Here is a 22556-nt window from a genome sequence, read left to right on the forward strand (position 1 = left end):
CAAGAGGCCTGGTTGGGTTAAAAGCTGCTGTGGTGAGGTTTTTTTTTTTCTTTCCGCGTTCCTATTGGGTGTCATAATCCTTGAATGGGTGGAGGAGGGTTTCGTTTGTTGGCCCACAAGGATCAATTAAGCCATCAGGAGGCCGAGATGGTAATAAGATCTGTAATGGAAGGTCCTCCTTCCTTGGGGAACACTGTTAAATTCATCACCACCTCATGTTCACACATTTATCACTGGCACATTACAACTTGTAATCAGTCACAGATGTCAGGGTTGGTGCTGATTCTCGATCACTCCTTCACACTAGTATTAGTTACTACATAATGCATTTAATATGTGTTCCCTCAAGCTGTGGAGTCCTATAGGAGGATCTCACACGGGCAGATTGAATTAATTAGATAGTGTTGCAACGTGTAATTTTCTAATAATAAGGTTGTCACAACAAACTGGAGAAAACATCAGTTCTGTTTCCCGACAGCACACCTGTGCAGAGGAGAAACGCAGCGGTGACACCTTTCCATTTGAACCGAGCTTCCAGTCGAGAGCACACTCGACGCATGAAGTGTGATCGCGGGGCAAAAAATGTTTCATCTTCACATTATAACACATATTCCACATGCCTGTCTGGCCAGCAGGGTTGGGTAAATCTATTTGCAGCAGAGTTGGTTTCACACTTCCTTCCTTCCTCAAGCTGGTTTCATTCCTACGGCTGCTGGTACCAAAATGGCACAAAGCTATTTGTCAGAATAAGCTTAAGGGCAAAAATATACATTTATTAACTGGGAATGTTTGATGTTCCTTCCAGCTAATCTTAAGTCAGCTCAGCTCCCCAACCTGAAGACATGACGAGCAACTGTTGTGTTGCTAAGGTGAAGTGCCAAAAAACAGTTTGAGTCCAGCAGTTCAATACGTACTGACCAAAAATACTGCACCTTGTAATTTCTGTGTTTTGGAATAAATGGTTTTGCAGCCACTGCCAAGCCACAGCTTTCAGTTTGCTCATTGTGGCCTGGCAGCTCTTTCAAACACAACGTACAAGAGCTGACTGACAGTCACTCGTATATCAGTACAAAAGCTGCATGCACCTGACTGGACGAACACACCACTCAGCTGGCTGTCATTAGTGTCTCTCTACCTGATTTCCAACTGAACTTAAAACCGGGAAAAACACACTGCAATTATTGTGCAGCGTTGTCAGCTCTGTCTTACATTTGCCTGCAAAGCTGGACAGAAATGAGATATACGGCTGCAGGTTCACTCTTCATTTTATATCCATAACGCTGAAGAAGTTATTCACCAGATTCGAAAGTTATGAGTTACGTCATCTAAACTTCTCCCCGTAGTTCAGAGATGGGTTTGCCAGCTGTCAGTTTATAAGCGGTGTAGTAGCGTGTAAGGGAAGGAGGTAGTAGCCTTTCAGGGAAACTTTTACCTCTTAAAAACCAAAAGATCTTTAAAGATGACTTCATTATACTATATAGAATCACAAAGCAAGCCCACCTTTGGAATCCATGTCTTCAAAATAAGTCATACTTTGGTATATTTTTTCCAACTCATACAACATATTTTTTTCAGCAGAAAGCAAAAATTTTGTGAAAATTGGGCTCAATATAGGCATATATTTAATTTTTCATCTAATATGCACATTTTCTAAAGCATGCTTGTGTAATTTTAGAAGGATTTTACAGAGTGTGCCAAGACTTAAGAGACGCTCTTACCTGCAAACCCTCCTGAGGTTATAGAAGCTGAGACCAACATCACATGTGCACACCTTATCTAATAAGTGTATATAAATTCTCATCTCTTCTTACAAGTCCCTGCCTTGCTGTGGTCAGATATCTGTATTTGTGATGCACAGTCATAAGTCCCACTGTACTGGAATCTTGGAAAAATAATAATAATAAAAAAAACACACATGGGGAATGGAGACGCTGTTAGAGCCCTGCCTGCCTAGTTGGCCTTGCCATATGGTGCTGGTGGAGGAGCCAGCGCCTGGGGAGGATGCAGCCGTATGGGAGCAGGAAATACACAAACACAGCAGTAAAGGAAAACAAGACAGTGGAGGAGAGCAGGTCTCCTTTCTGCAATTCACCCAGCAGACATAACATGAGTACATGCAGCATGACAGAGACGAATGAACGAGAAGATGGGAATGGAAAGGGTCAACAATGACCTTCAAACCGAATTAAAATGTGCACAGGCATTCGTTTGTTCTCTGTGAGAATTGATGTCTTTTATGCATCCCTCCGCATCTGCATCTTTTTTCCCTTCTTGTTAAGCATCTTAACAAAGGAGCTCTGATAAAATCTGTTTTCCTCTGAAGTGCCACGCGCTTCTCACCGAATTCAGCCTTTGCCACGATCTCATCAATGACACTGCGAGCCAGGGCCGGCGTCGTTTGACATTTTAAAGGCATTTCTGTTCCTGTCTCTGTTCCACACTTGAAAAGAGTGATTGTGGAGCATTCAGAGGATTGATGAGGGACTAAAAGCCCAAGCACAAGGCAGCCTGAGGAATCTGTTAGTAGCGGTGAATGGGTGGGTGAGTAGATGGGGGTGGCTCTCTTGTGTTTTGTGCGACCTTTTCAGAACGGCTCGGAGGATTTTGGTGCCATCTGTGCCCTCCGGGTACCACTAATCCCATTGCTGCTACACTCAGCAGTAATGGGTACCTTAAACCTTTGCAACATGCCCCTGATCTCACTCACACACTCTCACAGGAACACACACTTCTCTTTGTGCAGCTTCAACTGAATCTCATATCTCAGCTGCAGAATTCTTTTACTTCTTGCTTTTGTGAGTGATGGTTAATGCCTGACCTCTGATCTGCAGTTATTCTGTCAGAACAGGGTTTTTTTTTTTTCATGAAAGGATTTGCAATAAATGAGACAAATTACTTTTCTATTCAGTTATGCTCGCTGGTGGAAATTCACTACCACAATTTTGACATTTCAACAGCTTTTTCCTCATTTTGACCCGAGCTTGAATGCACTACAGATGTGTTTATTGTTGCTATTGTTGCCCCCGTATCACTTTCTCGCCATCTCGAAATACATTTTCAGTCAGCGCAGGCTCCTCTTTATTCCTCTGTATTTTTACTTGACCACGCAGGCTGAACTTTGAAGTCCTCCCTCCTTCCTAAATGAAAGTGCGCTGCCTGGGTATGTTTATTGACTTGCTTGCGCTGTCACGTTTGTGCTTATGTGTCTTTCATGCCTGGGTCTCTGCAAGAAAAAAGGCATCTTTGGAGACAGAATACTCTGGTCCCTGCTGAGAGGAAGTCTATTTTAGCTTTGGCTCGGTAACAAAAACTGAACACGTTACACAAAAGAATTTCAATCCTATTCTGAACAAAGGAGCCACAAATAATGATTTATGAATTAATTTTCACTTGTGAAGTGATACCTCGTAAGCACACACACCACTCCAAAGTCAGCATTATTCTTGATGTCGGTGATCTATCCTTGGCATTCTCTCTCTCTGTGGCAACTTAATTTCCACTCATGTCATGACAATCCACAGACCGTGTGGTGTGTCAGAAGGATTTTTAGCAATTTGTTTTGTTTGACACTTGCTTCAGAGCTTTACTTTCCTGTCAAGGGGGTTGCAGCTTGCCGGAGGTTCACCGCTTCTCTTTTCATGACTGTTCACCTCATTTTCTTCTACTCTGCATTCCCCTGTGTGGAAAACCCAACTCTTATGCCCAGACTCTGTTTTCCTCTCCTCCTGTTAAGTGAGATACAGTGGATGATCAAAGCTTTTCTTCCTCGTTGTAGTGCAAAAAAAAAAAAAAAAACAAATGGAAAGAAGCTTCGGGATATGACACAGATTTCTCTCTGGGATCCATAAATTGTGGCCTTCCACAACACTACTTCATAATATTCTGTGTTTTTTTTTAATGGTAATTAGTTTTACTGTGAACACGTTCAAGTTGGTGCAGGCTAAAAAATCTTTAGTCAGCCATCAAGAGACCACTTGAAGTGAAACACAGAAGCACAAATTGTGATATTAAGCCCTGGGGATATGTTTGTGCCTTGTGTTTGATAATTCTCTTATAATTTGAAATCATTTTCTGAGATAAGAGGTGATGACGACGAGATATGTGCTGCGAGTCGAAATGGTAACAACGGGATGAAAGAAACACGAGATTGACAGTCCGGCAGTGAGCGGAGAGCCGAGCCAAAACGCTACTGGATTTGTGCAGCGTGGCTGTATGCAGCGCCTGTGATTTATTATTGTGAAGCTTTCATGCGGGACAGGATTTTTGGGTGTTTTTTATTAAACTGGCTCAAGTGTGTAAGTGCTTCCCTGAGGAATGATTCATCACTGGGTTGCCAGGATGCAACCAAAGCTCGCCTCCCTAATGTATGAGCCATTGGAGCAGCCGGAAGAGTTTGTCTACCCGGTGTCCCCCTGCTTCCTGCTGTTCATTCATCTTTACATTGATTTTAATAGTCAGGAAAATGGGGGTGGGGGTGCAGCTTTGAGGGATGGATGGTGTGCAAGTTACAGAGTCTGATCTCATTTATATTTTGTTGTAGCTTACAAAAGGGAAACACTGTATTATAACTAGAACACTCCCTCCTGCATGATGAATCGTCGTCCACTTTGGGGACAATCAAGCCAAAAGACTCACACTTACCTTTTTTTTTTTTCAGCTAGCGCAGATGTTTGCATGCAGGCAACAACACAGCATGTGCAAATAAAGATCTTAACGCCGAACCTCCCTAACTGCTGTGGGACTCTGATCATCAGATCTCTGGTGGAGTGAGGACGTGGTGACCTTCAGGCTTGGGGGATGGGGTGGGTTTTCCGCTCTGTAGGGACTTACCCAGTGAGCTGAACTCAACCTCTCCTCCATCAAGAGTTCCCATGTTCCCAGACACCAGCGATTGTGTCTTAATGAATTCACTGAATACTAATCAGGTAGCCAAAGTCCAGGGGGTGGGGCAGGGGCTTGACACAGACAAGGTCTTGTATAAATATGCAGAGGAATTTTTTTTCTTCTTCTCCCGCCGTTGTTGCATTCATTTAGAAAAAAAGCAGAAATGAAATTGGTGGTTGCCTTTGAGATGTCTTCTAGCTCACTCTATGTTGCCCCGTCCTACTTCATCTGTCTGTTAATACACTTGTTTGTGCCATAATGGAGCTGCGACAATTCTATTTAGATTTAGCTCGTGTCCTGGGGATACCCGATGATTGTTTCGTCCTCACCGACTTCAAATCACTCCAATTTCGGCGTGCGTACATTTCGCTGCCGAGACCCTGTTTATATAAATCTCTCAGCCCTACTGGCCAGGAGGTTATATCCTCTAACATTAATCAACACTCAACAGACTCCTAATCTTTTATCCGAGTCCTGTTAGCCCCACGGACAAACTCTTTATGGCTCAATCAATCAGCCTGACTAGCTCTGAAATGTCCAGTGGTACATTCCCAACAGTCTCTTGGCAGCCCATTCAGTCACTGCGTGGCTGCCATAACAGTGCTACAGTAATCAACGTCCAAGAAGAAAAAAACAAATCATCCCCAGAAAAATAGAGTTTGCACATGCGCTGACCTGTGATCTCGGACAATTCAGACGTAATTTGTGAGCAAGCCCCCACTCTTAGATTCAAAGGCACTCAAATCGATTCAATCAGCGGCTGCTTTGTGGATGAGCTCTTCTGGCAGCCAACGGGAGCCTTTGTGGACACATGACATCGGAGGGGCCAACTTTTCTGCCTCATCATCGGGAAGCCCTATAATGACACCAAGTTATTTTTTTGCTATGGACTTTCACAGTTTCATTCCGCAAAGCTGATCTCTAATGCGTCGTCAGTGTAGCAGACCCAAGTTTTATCTGCGGTTTTAAGCCTCTGAAGACAGTCGCTCATGTTCATGAATACTGATGGAACTTTATAATGGAACTTCGCAAAGCTCTGTTTGTACGGAGCTAATATGAGCTGAGGTTGGGAAGTAATTTGTATAATTGAGAGATCAGTGATGATTTTAAATCTGAATATGGTTATAATTTAACACTTTCCATCCAGCGGACCCATCATCGGGCCATATCCTGACCCGCTGCTGGTATTTTGAGATGCTTGCTGAGCTCCAGAACTCTTCAAATGACTAAAATGGAGAGAAGGATGAGTACTAAGATGACAAAAGGGAAATACTGTTGCACTTTATTTCTGCTGCATCAAGCTTGATAGAGCTGCAGTTCAGAATTTAAATAGCATCTGTGTCTACTGACTCATTGTTATAAGGCTGCTACTCTCTAATTTGGAAGTGGGATTAGCCAGACGAGAGCATCTCAATTTTTGCATTGTATTATTGTATCTCTTCATTCTCCCAAGTGTCTCTTATCCTCAGAGCCCAAGGTTGTTCATTTTCACCACACAGCCAGACAAAAACCTAACCATCCCTTCTTCTATTACATGCCAAGTTTTGCTTTTCGCTATGAAATTGCAGGGAATAGTGGAAACCATACAAGAGGACTGCAGTTTTTTCTAGGAGGGACATTTAAATTTCAATCTGTTTAATGACAAGCTATTACAAAAAGAATTTTCTTGTCCGAATGTTTTTCAGAAAACACAGAGGTAGTAGACGTACTTCACCCGCCTTTAGCTCGTTAATTGCATAGGAGACATTGGGACAGTCAAAATGCACAGCCAGTGTGACTGTTGGAGGAACCCGCCGGTGCTTGAGCGGCATGGTTCCCACCTCTTACTGCATGTGTTTGTATTGTGATTTTTATTTTTTTTCTCTCTCTCTTTGAAATAACTCGATGAAAGGCAATTTTGGAAGGACTCCGGGAACTATTGATTTTCATTCGTCCTTGCGCCTCCGCTATAATCTGTGGATTCATATGATCCACTGACTTACAGCATGAATGCCTGCTGCTTGATTGAAGCCATGTGTTTGTGGGAGGCAGAGGTGTAATAGAGGTTTTAAGTCTGTACTATCCAAGGCGCTGCAAAAAAAGAAACTTGGCCCGGGACGCCATCCTGTTTTAAAAGTTCTCATTTTTTTAAGAAAGCGTCATGCTGAATAACTGCTCCATTGTTCATTCTGCATTACGTCATGCTTTTTCACATTTTCCTAAATGGCTGCAAGAGCAAGAAAAAGGAAAGCGGCCGATTTAATTCACGTAATTGTGTGTGTTTCTTGAATTTTATATAATTACCCATGTGCACTTCTTCATTTTCAGCCTTCCGACTGGTGTGCAGCCCTTTGGGTTTTTAGTTTGTCAGAGTTCATACTCATCCAGCTGGTTTCATTTCTTTACCTTAAGTGTTTTTGAATTAGTTCGCCCGAGGGCTCAACTGACAGACTGTTTATCAAGATGAACATTTTAATGAATGGGCCTGTCAAAACAAAAATCAAGTCATCACATTTAGCCCGTTCTCTGACCAAGAAAGCAAAAAATAATCGCTGGTTTGGGAAAAGCCCTCAGTTGCTCTGTATATTTCATCATTGTTTACCATATCAGACATTTTAACACCAAAGTGTTTCCAACCAGCATCACTGTCAAGTCTATTTTCCTCACGCTCAGTGTTTAGAAACTGAGGTTATAAATTTTCTGTTATTATCGATGGCTCCAAAGGACTCTGCTGTCAAGAAGACAAGTCTTAACAGGACTCTGTAGTTTCATCTGTAGCATTTACCTCAACAAAAACAACATCCGCTTCAGTTTACTCCAGTACATTTCACTATCCTGTCATAGATGGCATAACAACAGATAAAAAAAAGCATGATAATCGTTAATCTTCATATAAAATAGAATCGGTAGCCTTTTCTTGACATCTGTTTGGTTTCAATCTGTGGAATCATTGGGGCAGAAATGGCTTTTCATCCTTGAGCGGACAGGATAAACCAGATATTATATGATTATAGGATCGCAGTACCAATTCAATATCAAACAAAATGCCATGAGCGCACACACAATCCGCCTCGACCTGATCTCTGCCTCTCCATTGTACTGCCCTATTGTATTGCTCACAGATTACTTGACATGTTACATAATGTGTTCCCATTTGTGCCATTCTCTGCCTTAAAGGCTCTCAAATGTCATGATAACAGCATGAAAGAGGAGCCACTCGAGGTTCGTCGTGTAACCTTTGCAGTCAGTGCAGAAGTTATCATTTTGAAAAGGTAACTTCCGCAGGGTTAAATGAGCTTTTACTGTTTGCCGCTTTTTTCCACTTCTGCCCGAAGCTAAGCTAACTAGTTTCTGGCTGAAATTTTGTATTAGAACAGATATAAGAGTGGGAATAAACTGGATTTCTTCAAGAGAATCATACGTTTTACATCAAGTCGGTCAGTCTTCCTTCCAGCTTTTAGTATCTAACGAACATTCTCGAATAAAATGGTGTTTTCTCACTGTAAAAATGTATTCCTCTAAAAATGGCAGCTTTATGCTTTGTACTGAATGTGCTGTGTGTTCTGCTGTTATTTGTAGGTTATGCCCTTCCAAGGCTTAAGAAATGGCCTCATGCCCTAATGAGATTTCCACTCTTTACTGAACGGTTTTCATATTACATCCACACAATAAAAATCCTGGGACTAAGAGTTGACCTGTTAGTTCAGGGAATATTTGGCTTTTTTGGGAGTAGCGTAAGACTGCTTAAACTCAATCCAACTCAATCCCCAGGGGTAATAAGCCGGCCTGGTGTGTGTCCCAGAAGACGGCGTGAATGCAGTGGGCCGGGACTTTAAACACAGGCTATGGAGTACTTTGTACACTTGGCAGTGGGAGTCAGTTTTTCCTCAATCCCTGAAGCGTTGCATTGTCTTTTGAAAGGAGGCTCTTTGTGTTTGCGGTATGGAGCCGCTCACATGATGAGCCCCAGTACTGTCGGAGAGACAGTTTTGATGTCTGCCTGTGTCTATGTGGAGGATACTAAAACATTCATTGCATATTTGAATGCTATTAACGTGAATATTACAGCGTTAGATTGCAGCGTCTTTGATTTCCCCACTCCCCAGAAGGCTCTGCGTTAGCATGCTTACTGCTCATTATAAAGGGTAATTACGACAGGAAAGCACCGCTGTAGGTATTCGCCGACTTTTGGACACGTGGCCCACTGTCATGCTTTTCTGTCAGGCTCTGTCAGTGGGAGGAGGGTGCTGCTCAACACATCAGACATGACCCAGTTAGAGCAGCTACACTTGTAGCACCCTATAAAGTGGATCCTACCTTGAGGAGGATTTCCATAGGCTACCCTTTGGCTTTGTTGTTCTCATCACACCTTTTCTTCCCCTCACTTGCCTCTCTGATGGATGGAACAGCTACCACTTTTTAAATTGAAATTCCAAACTGCCAAGCTGACAGTGTTACAGTTTGTTGAAGATATGTATATATTCCAGGCTTTTTTTTTTTTTTTGCATGCCTTCCGTTTTATTTGTCTTTTTAAATTGCTGAAATTTAATCTCAATGAGGCTGGAAAATGTTGCTCAGATCTATTATGAGCTGGCTTTGATTCCATTTTTGTCATGTGCAAGCAAAGTAGCTTATTGTCGCCAGCCTGCCACCACGCCTCATCGTGATAATAAGTCATTAAAATTTGGTGAGATATTGCAGAAGCTAATCTTTCTGTGGACTGTGGTGAAATAAAATGAGGCAGTCAATTGATACAGTGCAGTAAAGTAGCAGTCAGGTGATCCTGGCGCTTGTTTTTTTTTGAGATACTAGAACACTCTCAACTCACCATTTTTACGGTTTTCATGCTTTTAGCACAGTTTAGCCCACGAGTGACTAGATTTACAAGAGAATGGTCAAACTATGTGATGCATTTTGGAAGGAATTTCTCCCGGATGCTGCTGAATTCTTTTCCTTGTGCTTAGCATGCCCTCTTTTTGGCATTTGACTTCCCCTCCTCACTCGAAGAAGGGGAAAGAATGTCCATTTTGCAATATGAGATCAGAGGAGACATGCTTGAGGTTGCATGGAGGCATGGGGATTGTCGCTGGAAAGAGTGAGACAAACAGAAAAATATCTACGCCCTTGTGCGAAAAGCTCATTCTCCCCACACATCCAGAAGATGTTCCCTTTTCAGAGCTATTTGCTTCATATTTAGGCACACCCCACTTTCAGCTCGTGCACGTTTTCCTGCACTGCTCTCGAGCTGCACAACTAAAGGGCTGTTTTGACTGCTGTCTAATGAAGCAGAAGTTAATTTTGCTCTTGTAATTGGTGTGTTTATTAATTACTGGTTGTAGTCGGAAAGTGTGTGACAAATGAATGGTGTGATTAGATAAGACCAGCTCTTGACAGAACGCCTGTAGGAAAAGCAGTGAAACAGATCAATACAACACAAACTGCTCTTTCCGCCCAGGGCCAGTGTTGGTGACTGATGGGTGGACATGCAGAGAAATGAGAATGTGTTCCAGGAGAGTGGCAAAGGCCAACGAAGCGCATACTGTGTCTCATTTCGGACTCATTCTCAACCTGTTCTTTGGAAATATGTGATCAAAACTGATTGCATTAGTCATTAAGTAGTCTCATTTGACAGTTTTCCATTTAATGCAACCTTTTCACAGCCTGAACTTTCAAGTAATTGATAAATGCTTTGGTACTAAGTTTTTTTTTTTTTTTTCTCTCGCCTTTTCCAAGCTGGGATGGTGGTCAAAAACAGCGCCCAGTGCTCTGCAGCATGCCCCGTTTGGCAGTTTGCTTCGCTGCACAGTGTTTCGCTGTGTAGGAGTGCACTAAACACTCGTAGGCCGCTTTGCATTCACATTTGCTTAACCAACGACAGTTAACAGCACTGCTGGCACCACTTGAAAGTACTGAGATTTAGTATCACCTCCTCAGATAGAAGCTCTCTCCAAAGCGTGGCGAGAACAACTGCAATAAAAGCAGAATACGTGACAACAGCAACATTACGGTTTGTTAAAAGATATCTTGGTTGTTTCAGATATTAAAGTAGTCTCAGTTTTGGTAACAAAGTATAGCAATAATATGTCATTAAATGTGAAATAATGCAAACAAGCCAAACCAAAAGCAGACTGAAATCATAGAAACACTCTATTGATGAACTGGGATGCTACTTATTGGCCTGTTAACAGATGCTTGAAGCACCAGAGTTCAGTTCAGTTCATTTTCAGACAAAGAAGATGAACAAATAAGGAATACACGCTGAAACATTGTAATGTGGCACAAGACCACAACCACACAGCCCTCACATGGACCTGACCTAATGATGTGAGATAAAGGACTGTTTGGATCTGTCTGACCTTTTCATGGGCCGGCGGCAGCAAATACCAGAAGGGGAAGAGGGAGGAAATGTGTCACGGAGATGATGGTCGCACTCGGAGTGAACAGTCAGAGCTTGTTTGTCATAGAGCTCTGAGCTTACTGGCCTGGTCAGTAATGCAATTTCCTGTGTTTGATATTTAAGTTGTAAAGCCAACAAATGATGGAGAAGCAAAACCGAGTGAAATATTGTCAACTCCAACAGCAGGAAACATGTATGTTTCATTTATTATTGGTATTTATCAGGGAAACACGTGGTCCATTTTCATTATAAGCACTGTTCTTGTCTCTGGGAAGACCCACAACATTAGCAAAGTAATACTGAGTTGAAAAAATGAATATTTAACATGATTGATATAGCTTTTTTGTAAAATAAATACCAAGGTGTGGACTTTAGGCTAAATGACGCTGAATGACAGTCATTGGCTGCAGCAAGTGTTTCTATGCTCCACTGTGCACATCGCATATCACACATACTTCACATACTCTGTTTAAATCCCTCCTTTCTCTGCATCCCCCTCATCCTCCATCTCTCCATCTCCTTTCAACAGAATTTCCAGATCCCCACATGAAAAAAAACAACACACACACCAAATGCTCAGAGACGAGTAAGCCCCCTCTGAAAAACGACTGCGTGGATCTCGACTTGAACGAATCAAAAAACGAGATAAGAAAAGCAGACTGCACAAGTTTGCTATGTGCCTTGTGTTTCAAGTGAAGAAGGAGCAGAACGGGCTTCAACATGCAGGGAGAGGTCTGCGGACAGATGAGTCACACGGGCTGTTTAGGCTGATGTGACTCCTGGAACCTGTGGCTGCTTTTGATTAAAGCTCTGAAAAGTAAACCGGCAGAGAATGAGAATGAGGTTCGCCATTAACATGTTAATAATATCATTTTAAGTCGCCGCTTGTTTCCCGCTGAGAAATTGCCCTCTTTATCTGTGTCGCTTTCTCCAATTGTTTAGAGGAAAAAAAACACAATTCTGAAACTGAATAAGACCATCAGGCGTGTAAAGGTAGATATAATTTTGGATGCTGCCCCCCCAGGTGCGGTTGCTCTTACATTTCTGTGCCACTTTTGGATGATCCTCCAAGCCCAAAAGGGAATGTCTTACATTAAGCCAGCTCACTCAGGCATATCCCCACTCCAATTCCCTGCCCACCAAAATTCTCTCCAGCTTTAGCGGCAGCTTTTTTTTTTTTTTTTCTCCCCTCCTCTGTCCTCTTTGGCCTCTTGAATGATAACCTTGAATGGTATTGTCTCGGGGCATGAAGGAGGGTAAAGAAAATTCCTCGGGTCTTGACAGAGAGCAGGAAGGCTTGACAAAAGGCATCAGCTCTCCCTAAATCAGAGAATGTGGGGGGACATGGAAAGGGGGCAGTTTTTCATTCAGGTAAAAAGCGTTGACAGAAAAAGGAACGGGAACAATAGCTCAGTCCTGATGGAATAAAACACGTCTCTCTGTGCTTTTTAAAGCAGCAAAAATGTGATTTCAAAAGTGAAACTCAACTACGATGATGAAATCTGAGGCAAGGAGAGGTAGAAGAGAGATCACTATATTAGAGCAGATTCTATGGATTGAATAGTGATCTGTGGAACTGATTGTATTTGGTTGAGTCCATTTAACCCAACTCTTTCTCAGTCTATAGAGGAGCCTTTCACAGAAGCCATTAGGCCTCAGATAGTCATTCTGATAACGACCACATGGAGATCAATTGAAATTCAATCTGTGAATAAGTTGCCCGGCCTCTTAGATTCTGCTCTGCACACTCCATTCGACCCTCTTCCTCTGCGCCTCCTCCACCGCTGAAGACTTATCAAGCATCGGCCGGCTGCCATGGCAACTGAAACAAAACTCCGAAAGGCGTTAAGGTTTTTGCAAACAACGGTTGTCGGCAAGAAAAGCGGCAAGGTAAACAAACAGACCTCCCAGGTCTGTGTAGATAGAGCAGCACTTGAACCTCCATTCCCAGAAAGCTGAGTGAGGGCATCTTTAAGTTTGGCCTGGAGGCGTGATCGAGGCTGCTAAAGGAAAACAAGTTATTTGGATACTTAATAACCTCTGTGGACGGCGAACACGGCGCCTGTGGATGCTGGTGAGAGCAGACTTTTGCATGTTTATGATCTTTTCTGTACGTCGGTTTTTCAGTGTCGTGTAGCTGCTGCAGAGCTTCTGTAACAACCTTCTGGTGAATTCCACCAACTATCCTCACGGCAGCTGTATGGAGTTCTGCAATGATTTCATCATGAGACGCCCATCTGTTGTTCATACTGTCTGAAAGTGAAGATTTCCTGTCTGTGGTTTGGGGAAAGCTGTAAAATTCACAAAAGACCTTATTAGTAAGAACTGAAAAGACTCCGAATTCAAGATTCTTTGAAAGATTAGAGTTTGCAGCAGAAAGAACATGAAGATTGAAAACTATCTTCTTGTTTTCATGCAGGAAAATGCTTTTTATTAAACATCATGGCATAATTAGCCTGATTGGCTGCTTCTTTCACATAGCATTTTCTCCCTTTGGGCTATCTGTGTGTTTACAGAATCCCCAACCAACCAAAAATGGGACAATTTGGATCACGCAATAAGTGAATTCAGTTCATTTGCATGACAATGTCCCAGCAAAACAATTCCTTCTGTCATTACTTTTGCAGGAACACTGTTGCTGCATCCTGGGCTTAGCTGGTTAAAGAAATACAAACATGCCAAACCATTTTAGTTTTCCTCTGCAGCAGTGTGATAATGAGGTGCAGCCAGACCATTCTACAGAATACAGTATGTTGTAATTAGCGTAGTCCTTTAAGTTTTCTCTTAGGCTTTTGCTAGTGCTTATTCTGCTAGAATGCTCGGATGTTCCCAAGAGAATCATGAGGTTTTATGTTGTTTTATAAAGTCTAGCATGCAGTTTATTGCTTATGTTTGTCCCAGTTTAGTTGTTCCCAAGATGGGTCATGAGATAGCAAATTTTGGTCAAACTGTGGGGGGATTCATGAAATTACTTGCGCAAAAAAGAAAGGAAAGTCTGTGTTTGGGGGGGTCATGAGTAGACTTTACTTTTACTTCAAAGGTCACAAGCTGAAAAGGTTGCTGTAGCTGACAACCACATGCTAAATGACACAAATCCCAGACTGTCTGTTTGTGCAGATCGCGGAGTATCTGTGTCAGCTTAGCAAGTAAGAAGGACAGGAAGTATCTGTCTACAGCAGCATGCATGCAGAATCAGAGCCTGAGGTAGCTGCTTCTCACAACTCCACACTTGTTTCCAACAGCTTACCTCATAAACAACATGTGAAGGAACATTTTCTCATTCTTCCTAATCTTTTTCCCCCATCCCCAGTCACCAGCCTCCCTACCTCTGGTTTTCAATAACCCACATAGTGAGTGTGGAGGATGGGATTTGATGGAATTAAGCATCCTGGGAAAATAAATAAATCAAATAAATAAAAGCCCGAAGAGAAACGTGGGACCACATATGATACAGGAGTGAATTACACCTTAGCTATAGGTGTGTATTTTTGTTCGTCTGCTCCCACAGTGGTTTGTGTTTTGCAGGATCTGTCCTAATAGTGTCACGCCAACATGTGAGCGCTCACGTTGATTTTCACCGACTGCAGGCTCCACGAGTTTATCCCCCAAAAGAACAGAAAACAGTGACAGGAAAACCTTTGATTTTTTTAAAAGTTGCACAGTGGAACTCGGCTTTGTTGTGGCTGTAATTCCTGTCTTGCCTGTAGTCTTAAAGCAATTTTCAGCGATCACTGTCATCATCATAATCTGACCTGATGTGGAAACTATGCACTGACGTCTTTCTTTTCCTATTCTTCTCTCTGGTGCCTGCAACACAACAGAGCAACTGAAGTGTTTTTGATCGTTTTAACAAATGTGTTAATCAAAGCGTGATTGAGAATCCCCATAAATTGTGATTTCTCAAATGGAAATCTTACACTTTTGCTGGATAGAATAACAATGTCTCTGGGAAACAAAGTCACATTTAGTCTCCCTTCTATTTTGCTGCAAGGAAATTCAAATTGATTACATGCTGCTGTATTTCCGCATTACACAACACTTGAAAGAGAATTTTAGATTTTGTTCAATATTAATCATGAATACATTATCATTCTGGCATGCTTTGGTGTCTTTACTGTTACAAATTTGAATCAAAACACATTCAATAACATTATATAACTGGGAATATTTAAATCACTGCATGCATGCATTCACCCTCTGCTTTTTTTATACCTTGTAGAATAGTGGGTTTTTATGTTCATCAGGGGTCCATGGTGACTGCTTGAACAGGGATTTACATCAAATACTCCTGTTTTACTTCTGCTGTACTGCTCTGCTAAAGGTAGTAATTTTATGTCTGAGGCAGAAACTCGTCTGAAGTTCTCTTAAGGGTCTGAGGGAGAAACGGCTGAGTTGTTGCGTATGAAAATCCCCGGATCCCCTCTGATCCTGAGCTGTAATGACACAGACTTGGTCAGAGCCTTTTTATATCCCTTCATTCTCATCAACATGCCAGAGTTTCACTGAATTGATTTTCTACCACAAGTGCCACAGTGAGCGGCTCCATTTTTCTCACAGAACTGCACCAGTGACATTCGTTGTCCTTTTGAAAGGCGACTGGGGAAAACACAGATGTCTTTTTCACTTTGTCTGCACCACCTCAGATGTTAGCCAGTTTGTCTAGCACATCTGCATTAGCATGTGGATTAATTCCAGCTTGTTATCTGGTCTAGATGTAATAAGGCAGTCCTGGATGGCACGAGTAATCAGGTTGGAAGGCAGCGCTTTCTTGCCTTCTCTTCCTCCGCTGCCATCTTCACGTCCCAAAACTGATAGCAGGGCAGACACATCGGAGGGGATTAAGCTAATGTGATGGCGGAGCCACCTACTAGGGGGCCCCACAGGGTAATTTTAAGAGACAGGCCTTGACATCCAGGGAATAACTTGTCAGGACCTGGCTGCAGGCAGATATTGAGGATATTAATCCTTAATGTAATGGCCTTGACTAGATTTTGCTCTTGTCTCTGCGCAGCTTTAAGCACAGTCATAAGTCTCTTTAATCACTGGCATAAAGCAGTCCCTCAAGGATTTTCCAGAGTTTTACAGTAATTATTGTGTACCGAAAAATGCTTGTTTTTTTCACTGTTGCCTGTGTGAGAAATTGCCAAGCTATTTGCATATGTTCGTCGCTTATTTGTAGCGGTTTTATGAGCTGCTGGCAGAGGAGTGCTTTGTTTTGTTGCACTGAAATTGTGATGAAGTGGGTAAAATCACTATCCGTGTCGTTGTGCAAAATATTGCGTGGCTTGTTCCGAACTAAAACTGTTGGAACAGGTCAGAGATGCGTCTGCTGGAAAACGATGATAAGGTGAAAGAAGAAAAAAATCATGTAGGGAAGGTCACGCATTTATCACTCTGTTGGAAAGCAGCTGCTCATTGTCTTTTTGATCATTTTAATTAAAATATAAACCAAAGAATGTGAGAGAATCCGCACAAAAGCTGGGTATAAATTCATTCATTCTCGCTGGATATCTGGATGGAACACAGTAAAGAAACAACGCGCCACTTTGCATTTTGATTCACATTAATGAAAGAGATTCTTAAATTATGAAAACCAACACAGGCGAGGTCTCCCACAAAACAATGCAGACCTTCCAAGGAGCACCGCGGTGATGAGGGTTCGTCCTTGCCGCGGGTCTCCCCACGCAAGCTGTGTCTTGTCAGCCTCCAGCCATGTTTTGTGATGTTTTTTGAACCCCCAGTGATCAGTTATGTTACTGCAATTCCCTCGTCGCCGACTGACTCTCCGTCTCTTCATCTCGTTCTCAGGTCTGCTCATTGGATCGGGCTGCGCTCTCTATCCGCTGGGGTGGGACAGCGAGGAGGTGCAACAGACTTGCAACAACAGCTCAGACCAGTTTAAACTAGGTAAGTCTACAAACACACGCACACACACACACGCACCCAGGCCTCAAATGATACACGGTGCATAAATTAGTTTTGCATTCACTGAAGAATCGATGAAAACATGTGGAGCTGAAAACAGACTTTCATGTCTGACACTTGACATTGTGCCTTTTTCAGAGAGCAGACACAGGACTCTGGTTCTGTCAAATGCTGAAGAGATATGATTTCTTGGTGTTTAAAATGCACGATAGAAAATCAACAGAACCTCCAGTAGCTGGCCATTTCTAAAGCGTTTTATAGCTATAAATATGTGCCGAGAATAAGCAGGAGCTCGATTTTGTGCTCTGTATGCAGCTGGCATTTTAGGACTATCTCACAGACAGTAATGTGCTACTTTATCAGACACTGGGGAGGTGGAAGAGATCTTCATACTGCAGCTGCTCCTCTATTTGATGTTAATCAAATCACATTTGATTCTTTGCTGAAATATTTTGAGGACATAAATTAACATTATTACCAGACATCAGAGCCGTATATTGACAAGTTATGTGATGTCGCTAGGTTAAAAAGATGGAAAACTCTTCCTTAGATTTCCCTTTAGTCTCACTGATTCAGTTGTTCAGAGCTGACATTCTGACCTGACGATGACACATGCAGGAAACTCGTGCAGTGTCAGAAATAAGAAGGCTCATCCTTGTGGAAACATGAATTTAGTCAGCGGCTATCAGTGCAATCTTCCCAACCAATTTTGATATTTGTCACGCACAAATGAACATTTTTGCCATGATGGTGGCGATTCTGTAAGAACAGTAGGATCCAAAAAGACGCTGAGGGCCATGAATATCTACAGCCAACCTCCAGGAAATTCAAATGTTGGTTTTTGTCATGATCTCTGATCCAGCAGAGGCACCACGTCGGCAGTAGACAGCAAATATTTGGATTCCATTTCAGCACAATCTGGTCAGTAGCTGTTAAGATACACTGATAAGCTAGAATAAAACAACCAGACTGATACTGCATAGTTTTCCCTGGTGTAGCCAAAACAACCCTGACATGTCAGGGCACGGACAAAGGACTTCTGCAGGTGTGTCAGTCAGCAAGTATCAATGCAAGAACCAAAGTTTTCCAAACAGAACATTGCATTGTAACAAGATAATCAAGGTTATTCACTACACCTGTCAGTGGTTTTAATGTTGTGGCTCTTTGGTGAATCTCTCAAGCTAAACATCACCATCTTGTCAAACCGTTGGCAACAAATCAATGAATATCAAACAGGCAAACGTGTTAAGAGCTACACAAATACACTGACATTAAAGAAGGAAACTGCAGGAATCACAAGGTTTCGTGCATCTCCTGTTATGTCAGTCATTGATTGCAGCTCCCACTATGTAAGTAGATCCATGCAACTGTTTTTGCAGCATCTAAATCCAAACCATATCCATATAACTCAAACTGGCATTATTACGACTGATTTAAATTCCTAAACATCTCATCCTAAACATTTCAGAGCGTGTCATCAGAAGCAATTATGTAGGATATCCGGTTTTCATTCTTTTCCCCCCCTGGTTTCCCTCTTGGAAAGAATAGACTCTTGTTACATATAAATTATTGTTAACAAGTGCGTTTGCATAAGCGTGTTTTTTTTTTTTTTCCCAGCGCTGCCGGCACATTTAATTTGCTTGTTGAAGACCACAGTTATTTCACCTCACTCTCTCGTCTGCAACACGACAAGATGCTCTCCCGTGCAAATAGTAGATTTCACACAAGTGATGCGTTCCTTCGTTGATTCATCTTGCATCCATTAATCCTGAAGGGAGCAGTGATAAGTTTTCACGTCACTGCAGGACGCATCGGCTGAATGTATGTTCAATCTGGAAACGGTCGCACTTATGTCAACGCATTGAAAGCATGAAAAATCCAAGTCGCTGCTTTGACAGAATGTGTTTTTCAAACGGAATATTCCCGTCATTAATTTTAATTAGCTAATAGATCAACTACATCCACATTTCTGAGAAGAGGCGATGTCAATTTTCATTAAGTGTGACTCACAGAAATAAGTGTTTTCAATTTTGGCTGTTAAATCCAGTTTCCACAGTGACAAGCCTCCTCCTCCTCCCACCCACCTGGTAATTAGATAACTGTATTCAGTCATATTTTATCATCGAAATTGATTGTAATGAGAAGTTTCAATGGTCATCACAACATTTTCTCCAAAATCAGATGTACGTCATTTCCTGTTTAATAATGCAGATTATTGATGATGTGTCTTAAGGAGGTTCTTTATGTTTCCCTTTGAGTTTCAGCATTTTGTGCTACTGGGTTTCTTAACCATCTGTACAGTGTATTTACCAGAATGTTTGCAAATGAATTTAAACTATGTTCTGTGCCTTTGGTTTAACAATGCTAACACTTTTTCACAAGAAGGAGAGAAATGTAGTAGCTCGAGCAAAAATGTTAAACAGTTCACACACTGCGTTTAACACTGATGCGTTAATGTTGGATCTAAGGCACAAGTATAGCGCCGTATTCTCATGATATGTTGCACACAGATAGACAATGTATTTCAAATGAACATTTGTGTTTTAAATGATAACACTTAAATTATGATTCAAGACATGGGCGAGCTGTTGGATCCAATTTTATATCCCCCCGTTGTGCATTTAATCTCAGTGGAGTAAACACTGAAGCTCGAGAAGTGGTGTGAGATTTATAAGCTGTATTCCTATGTCTTCTCTAACATTTTTTCTTGCTATAACAAAAATGAGGGATTCCTTGGTCAGAGGCTTATCTGATCACATTTCATTGAAATCAGTTCATGGGATTTGGAGATACCCTGACATCAGGGGTGTCAATCATGCAGCCCGCGGGTCAATACCGGCCCACCAGAGGGTCCAGTGTGGGCTGAGGATTACTTTGCAAAGCGAAAAAATTACAGAGACGACATTAACTGCAATTTTTCAATAAAAGTAGCTACGATTTTAAATTTGTCCACTGTACTGCCACAAATTTTATGTATTTTTATGTATAAATTTAATACATTTACAAGACAGGGGGATAACTTAACCTTCTTCCTTAATAGTTCTATCTTTAGTTTGTATGGTGTGGTGTCAGGATAACTACACAGATATGGGAATGAATGGGAATTTAAAATAATTTCTGGACCTTGCCAAGTTGTTTTGATCACAAAGTAAACAAGAAAAGCACTCAGAGAGCACAGTACTCCACCAAGGCTGCTCAGTCGTTGTATCATTTCCGACGGCTGAAATCTTGAAAAAAATTGTGGCAGAAATCACGGCAACATAGAATGTGGCCATTTAATATAGATGTACCCACAAACAAAATGACCTTGCGCTCAGCACAGGCATGTGTTATGTATGTGTACGTTATGTACAGATACCGAATCGCGTGACTTAAATATGTAGCGGGAGGCGAGAATTGCTGGGACTCGGAAACACCCCCACAATTTAACCAATTGTTCCTTGTATCATTTCCGACGGATAAGTGCCAATAAGTCCGCAGTGGTGGATTTGTATAAGGATTGCAATCATGTGATAGTCAGCAGGCAGCTGACGTAGCGTTCACTTGTTGTCATAGTTACAGTGACGTCGTGACGCTATCTTATAATGATACAGAAATCTTTAACAAATCCATGGATCCAGACTACAAGATGCATCACTGCCAAAATCTAATCAGTTGGTCCTTGTGTTATTTCTAACCTTCCCTGAAAATTTCATCTAAATCCGTTTAAGTCCATTTTTGAGTAATGTTGCTGACAGACAGACAAACCAACACCAGTCATGACATAACTGTCATGTTCTTTGGCAGAGTAATGATAAACTGAGGCATCATATTGTTGAGATTGAACTTATTGTTCTTAAGAAATTTCATAAGGTTTTGCAAAAAGATAGTTCATTAAATATGAGCAAACAAAGGGAAACATTTGGAGTTGTGGTTATGTATAGGTTATTATGCTGTGATCTTACTAGTCCGTCCCACTTGAGACCAAATTGGTGAACTAAAATGAGTTTGACATCTTCTCTAAATCCTCTGTTTCGTCTACAGGTTCCTGCCAGATCGGCTGGGCGTATTACTGCACAGGAGCAGGGGCGGCGGCCGCCATGCTGCTGTGCACCTGGCTGTCCTGTTTCGCGGGGAAGAAGCAGAAGCAGTATCCATACTGAGCTTCAGAGAGACGAGGAGGAGGGGACGGAGAGAGACCTCGGGCAGTTTACGATAAAAGGGAGAGGACTCTGACTCTGTGGACTCACACCAGTACAGCACATCAGGCACCAAAGACACCAAGTCATTATGGTGCTCTGCACATCATGGGACAACTACTCATCTGATAACTGCAGGGACTCTTTCATAATGCAGTACACACACACACACACACACACACACACACACACATACATGGCTTTGAAAACTGGTACTTCTCTCAACAACCTGTTCTTAAATGAAAAATGTATGGACCAATCCTATTTGTAAAAGTGTTACATAACTATTTCTTTCATGAAAAAGAGTATTCTCTGCTTTTTTTTGTCTTCTTTTTTCTTCCTTCTGTCATTGATGTTTATGTGATAGTGCGCCCTGTGATGAACAGAAAAAAGTAATATTGCCTCATTGTTACGTGAAGTGTTTTGCTCCTCCCTCTTCATGTTTCATTCTTGCCTTAAACACAAACTGAAATGCAATAATCCCTATAACGTACAGTAATCCAACACTGGCTGCCTGCTTCCTCCACTCAGCCTTTTCAGATTCCAAAAACAAATAAAAAATCTACGCATAGTTTATTTAACACATTCATGAGATATGCATTGTGTATGGTAATGTATCTTATCATATTATCACGTTTTTTTATTCACTCGTTATTCTTTTGTCATTATTTTGGTTTTGTAAATAAATGTTTATTGAAATACTGGATTCACAGCGGTTTATTTTCAGTTAGAGACTTTGCCCTGAAGCAAAATGAACCGGCCTGCTCTCACATTCCTAAAACGCTTTTCCCATGACTTCTTGACTTTGTAAATGTTGGCTACATGTGGAAGTCCTTTTCTTTCTCCGATCAATAAAGAAGATAAGGACAGGCAGAGCCGTGAATTTAGCTTTTCCTTGTTATTGATGAGGTAAATCTTATGACCTCTGGTTGGAGTTTTCGCCTTTTGATCCGGATTCTGAACTTCAAAAAGCTTCCTGAGATACAATCACACCCTGGGAAATTGAGCAGCTCTGCATCCATCAGGCCATCAGCTTAATGTCAAGGGGTATCTCGTAGTTCCTCAACCCGCCTTCGTAGTGTGAATAACAATAATGGTAACCTTTTTTTCTTAGCAATTACCACGGGCTGCATGTGTGCCATCAGAGCAGCACTCTGCTTTTCAGTTTTCTATTTTTAGCCGTCAGCTCGTCT

The 22556-nt window shown here is 41.8% G+C and overlaps 1 protein-coding gene across 2 annotated transcripts in view; it reads left to right on the forward strand.

Moving 5' to 3' along the window:
- The window catches only part of LOC111563624 (LHFPL tetraspan subfamily member 6 protein), a 44825-nt gene extending 22756 nt beyond the window's left edge, over window positions 1-22069 (forward strand). For both annotated transcript variants that reach the window (XM_023262777.3, XM_023262778.3), the window contains exons 3-4: window positions 17069-17167; window positions 21209-22069. In XM_023262777.3, coding sequence (XP_023118545.1) covers window positions 17069-17167; window positions 21209-21327 — 218 coding nt within the window. In that variant the 3' untranslated portion in view covers window positions 21328-22069. The remainder of the gene's footprint in view (window positions 1-17068; window positions 17168-21208) is intronic.
- The last annotated feature ends 487 nt before the right edge of the window (window positions 22070-22556 follow it).

This window comes from Amphiprion ocellaris, chromosome 7 (assembly GCF_022539595.1).
Source record: "Amphiprion ocellaris isolate individual 3 ecotype Okinawa chromosome 7, ASM2253959v1, whole genome shotgun sequence".
Taxonomy (NCBI): Eukaryota; Metazoa; Chordata; class Actinopteri; family Pomacentridae; genus Amphiprion; species Amphiprion ocellaris.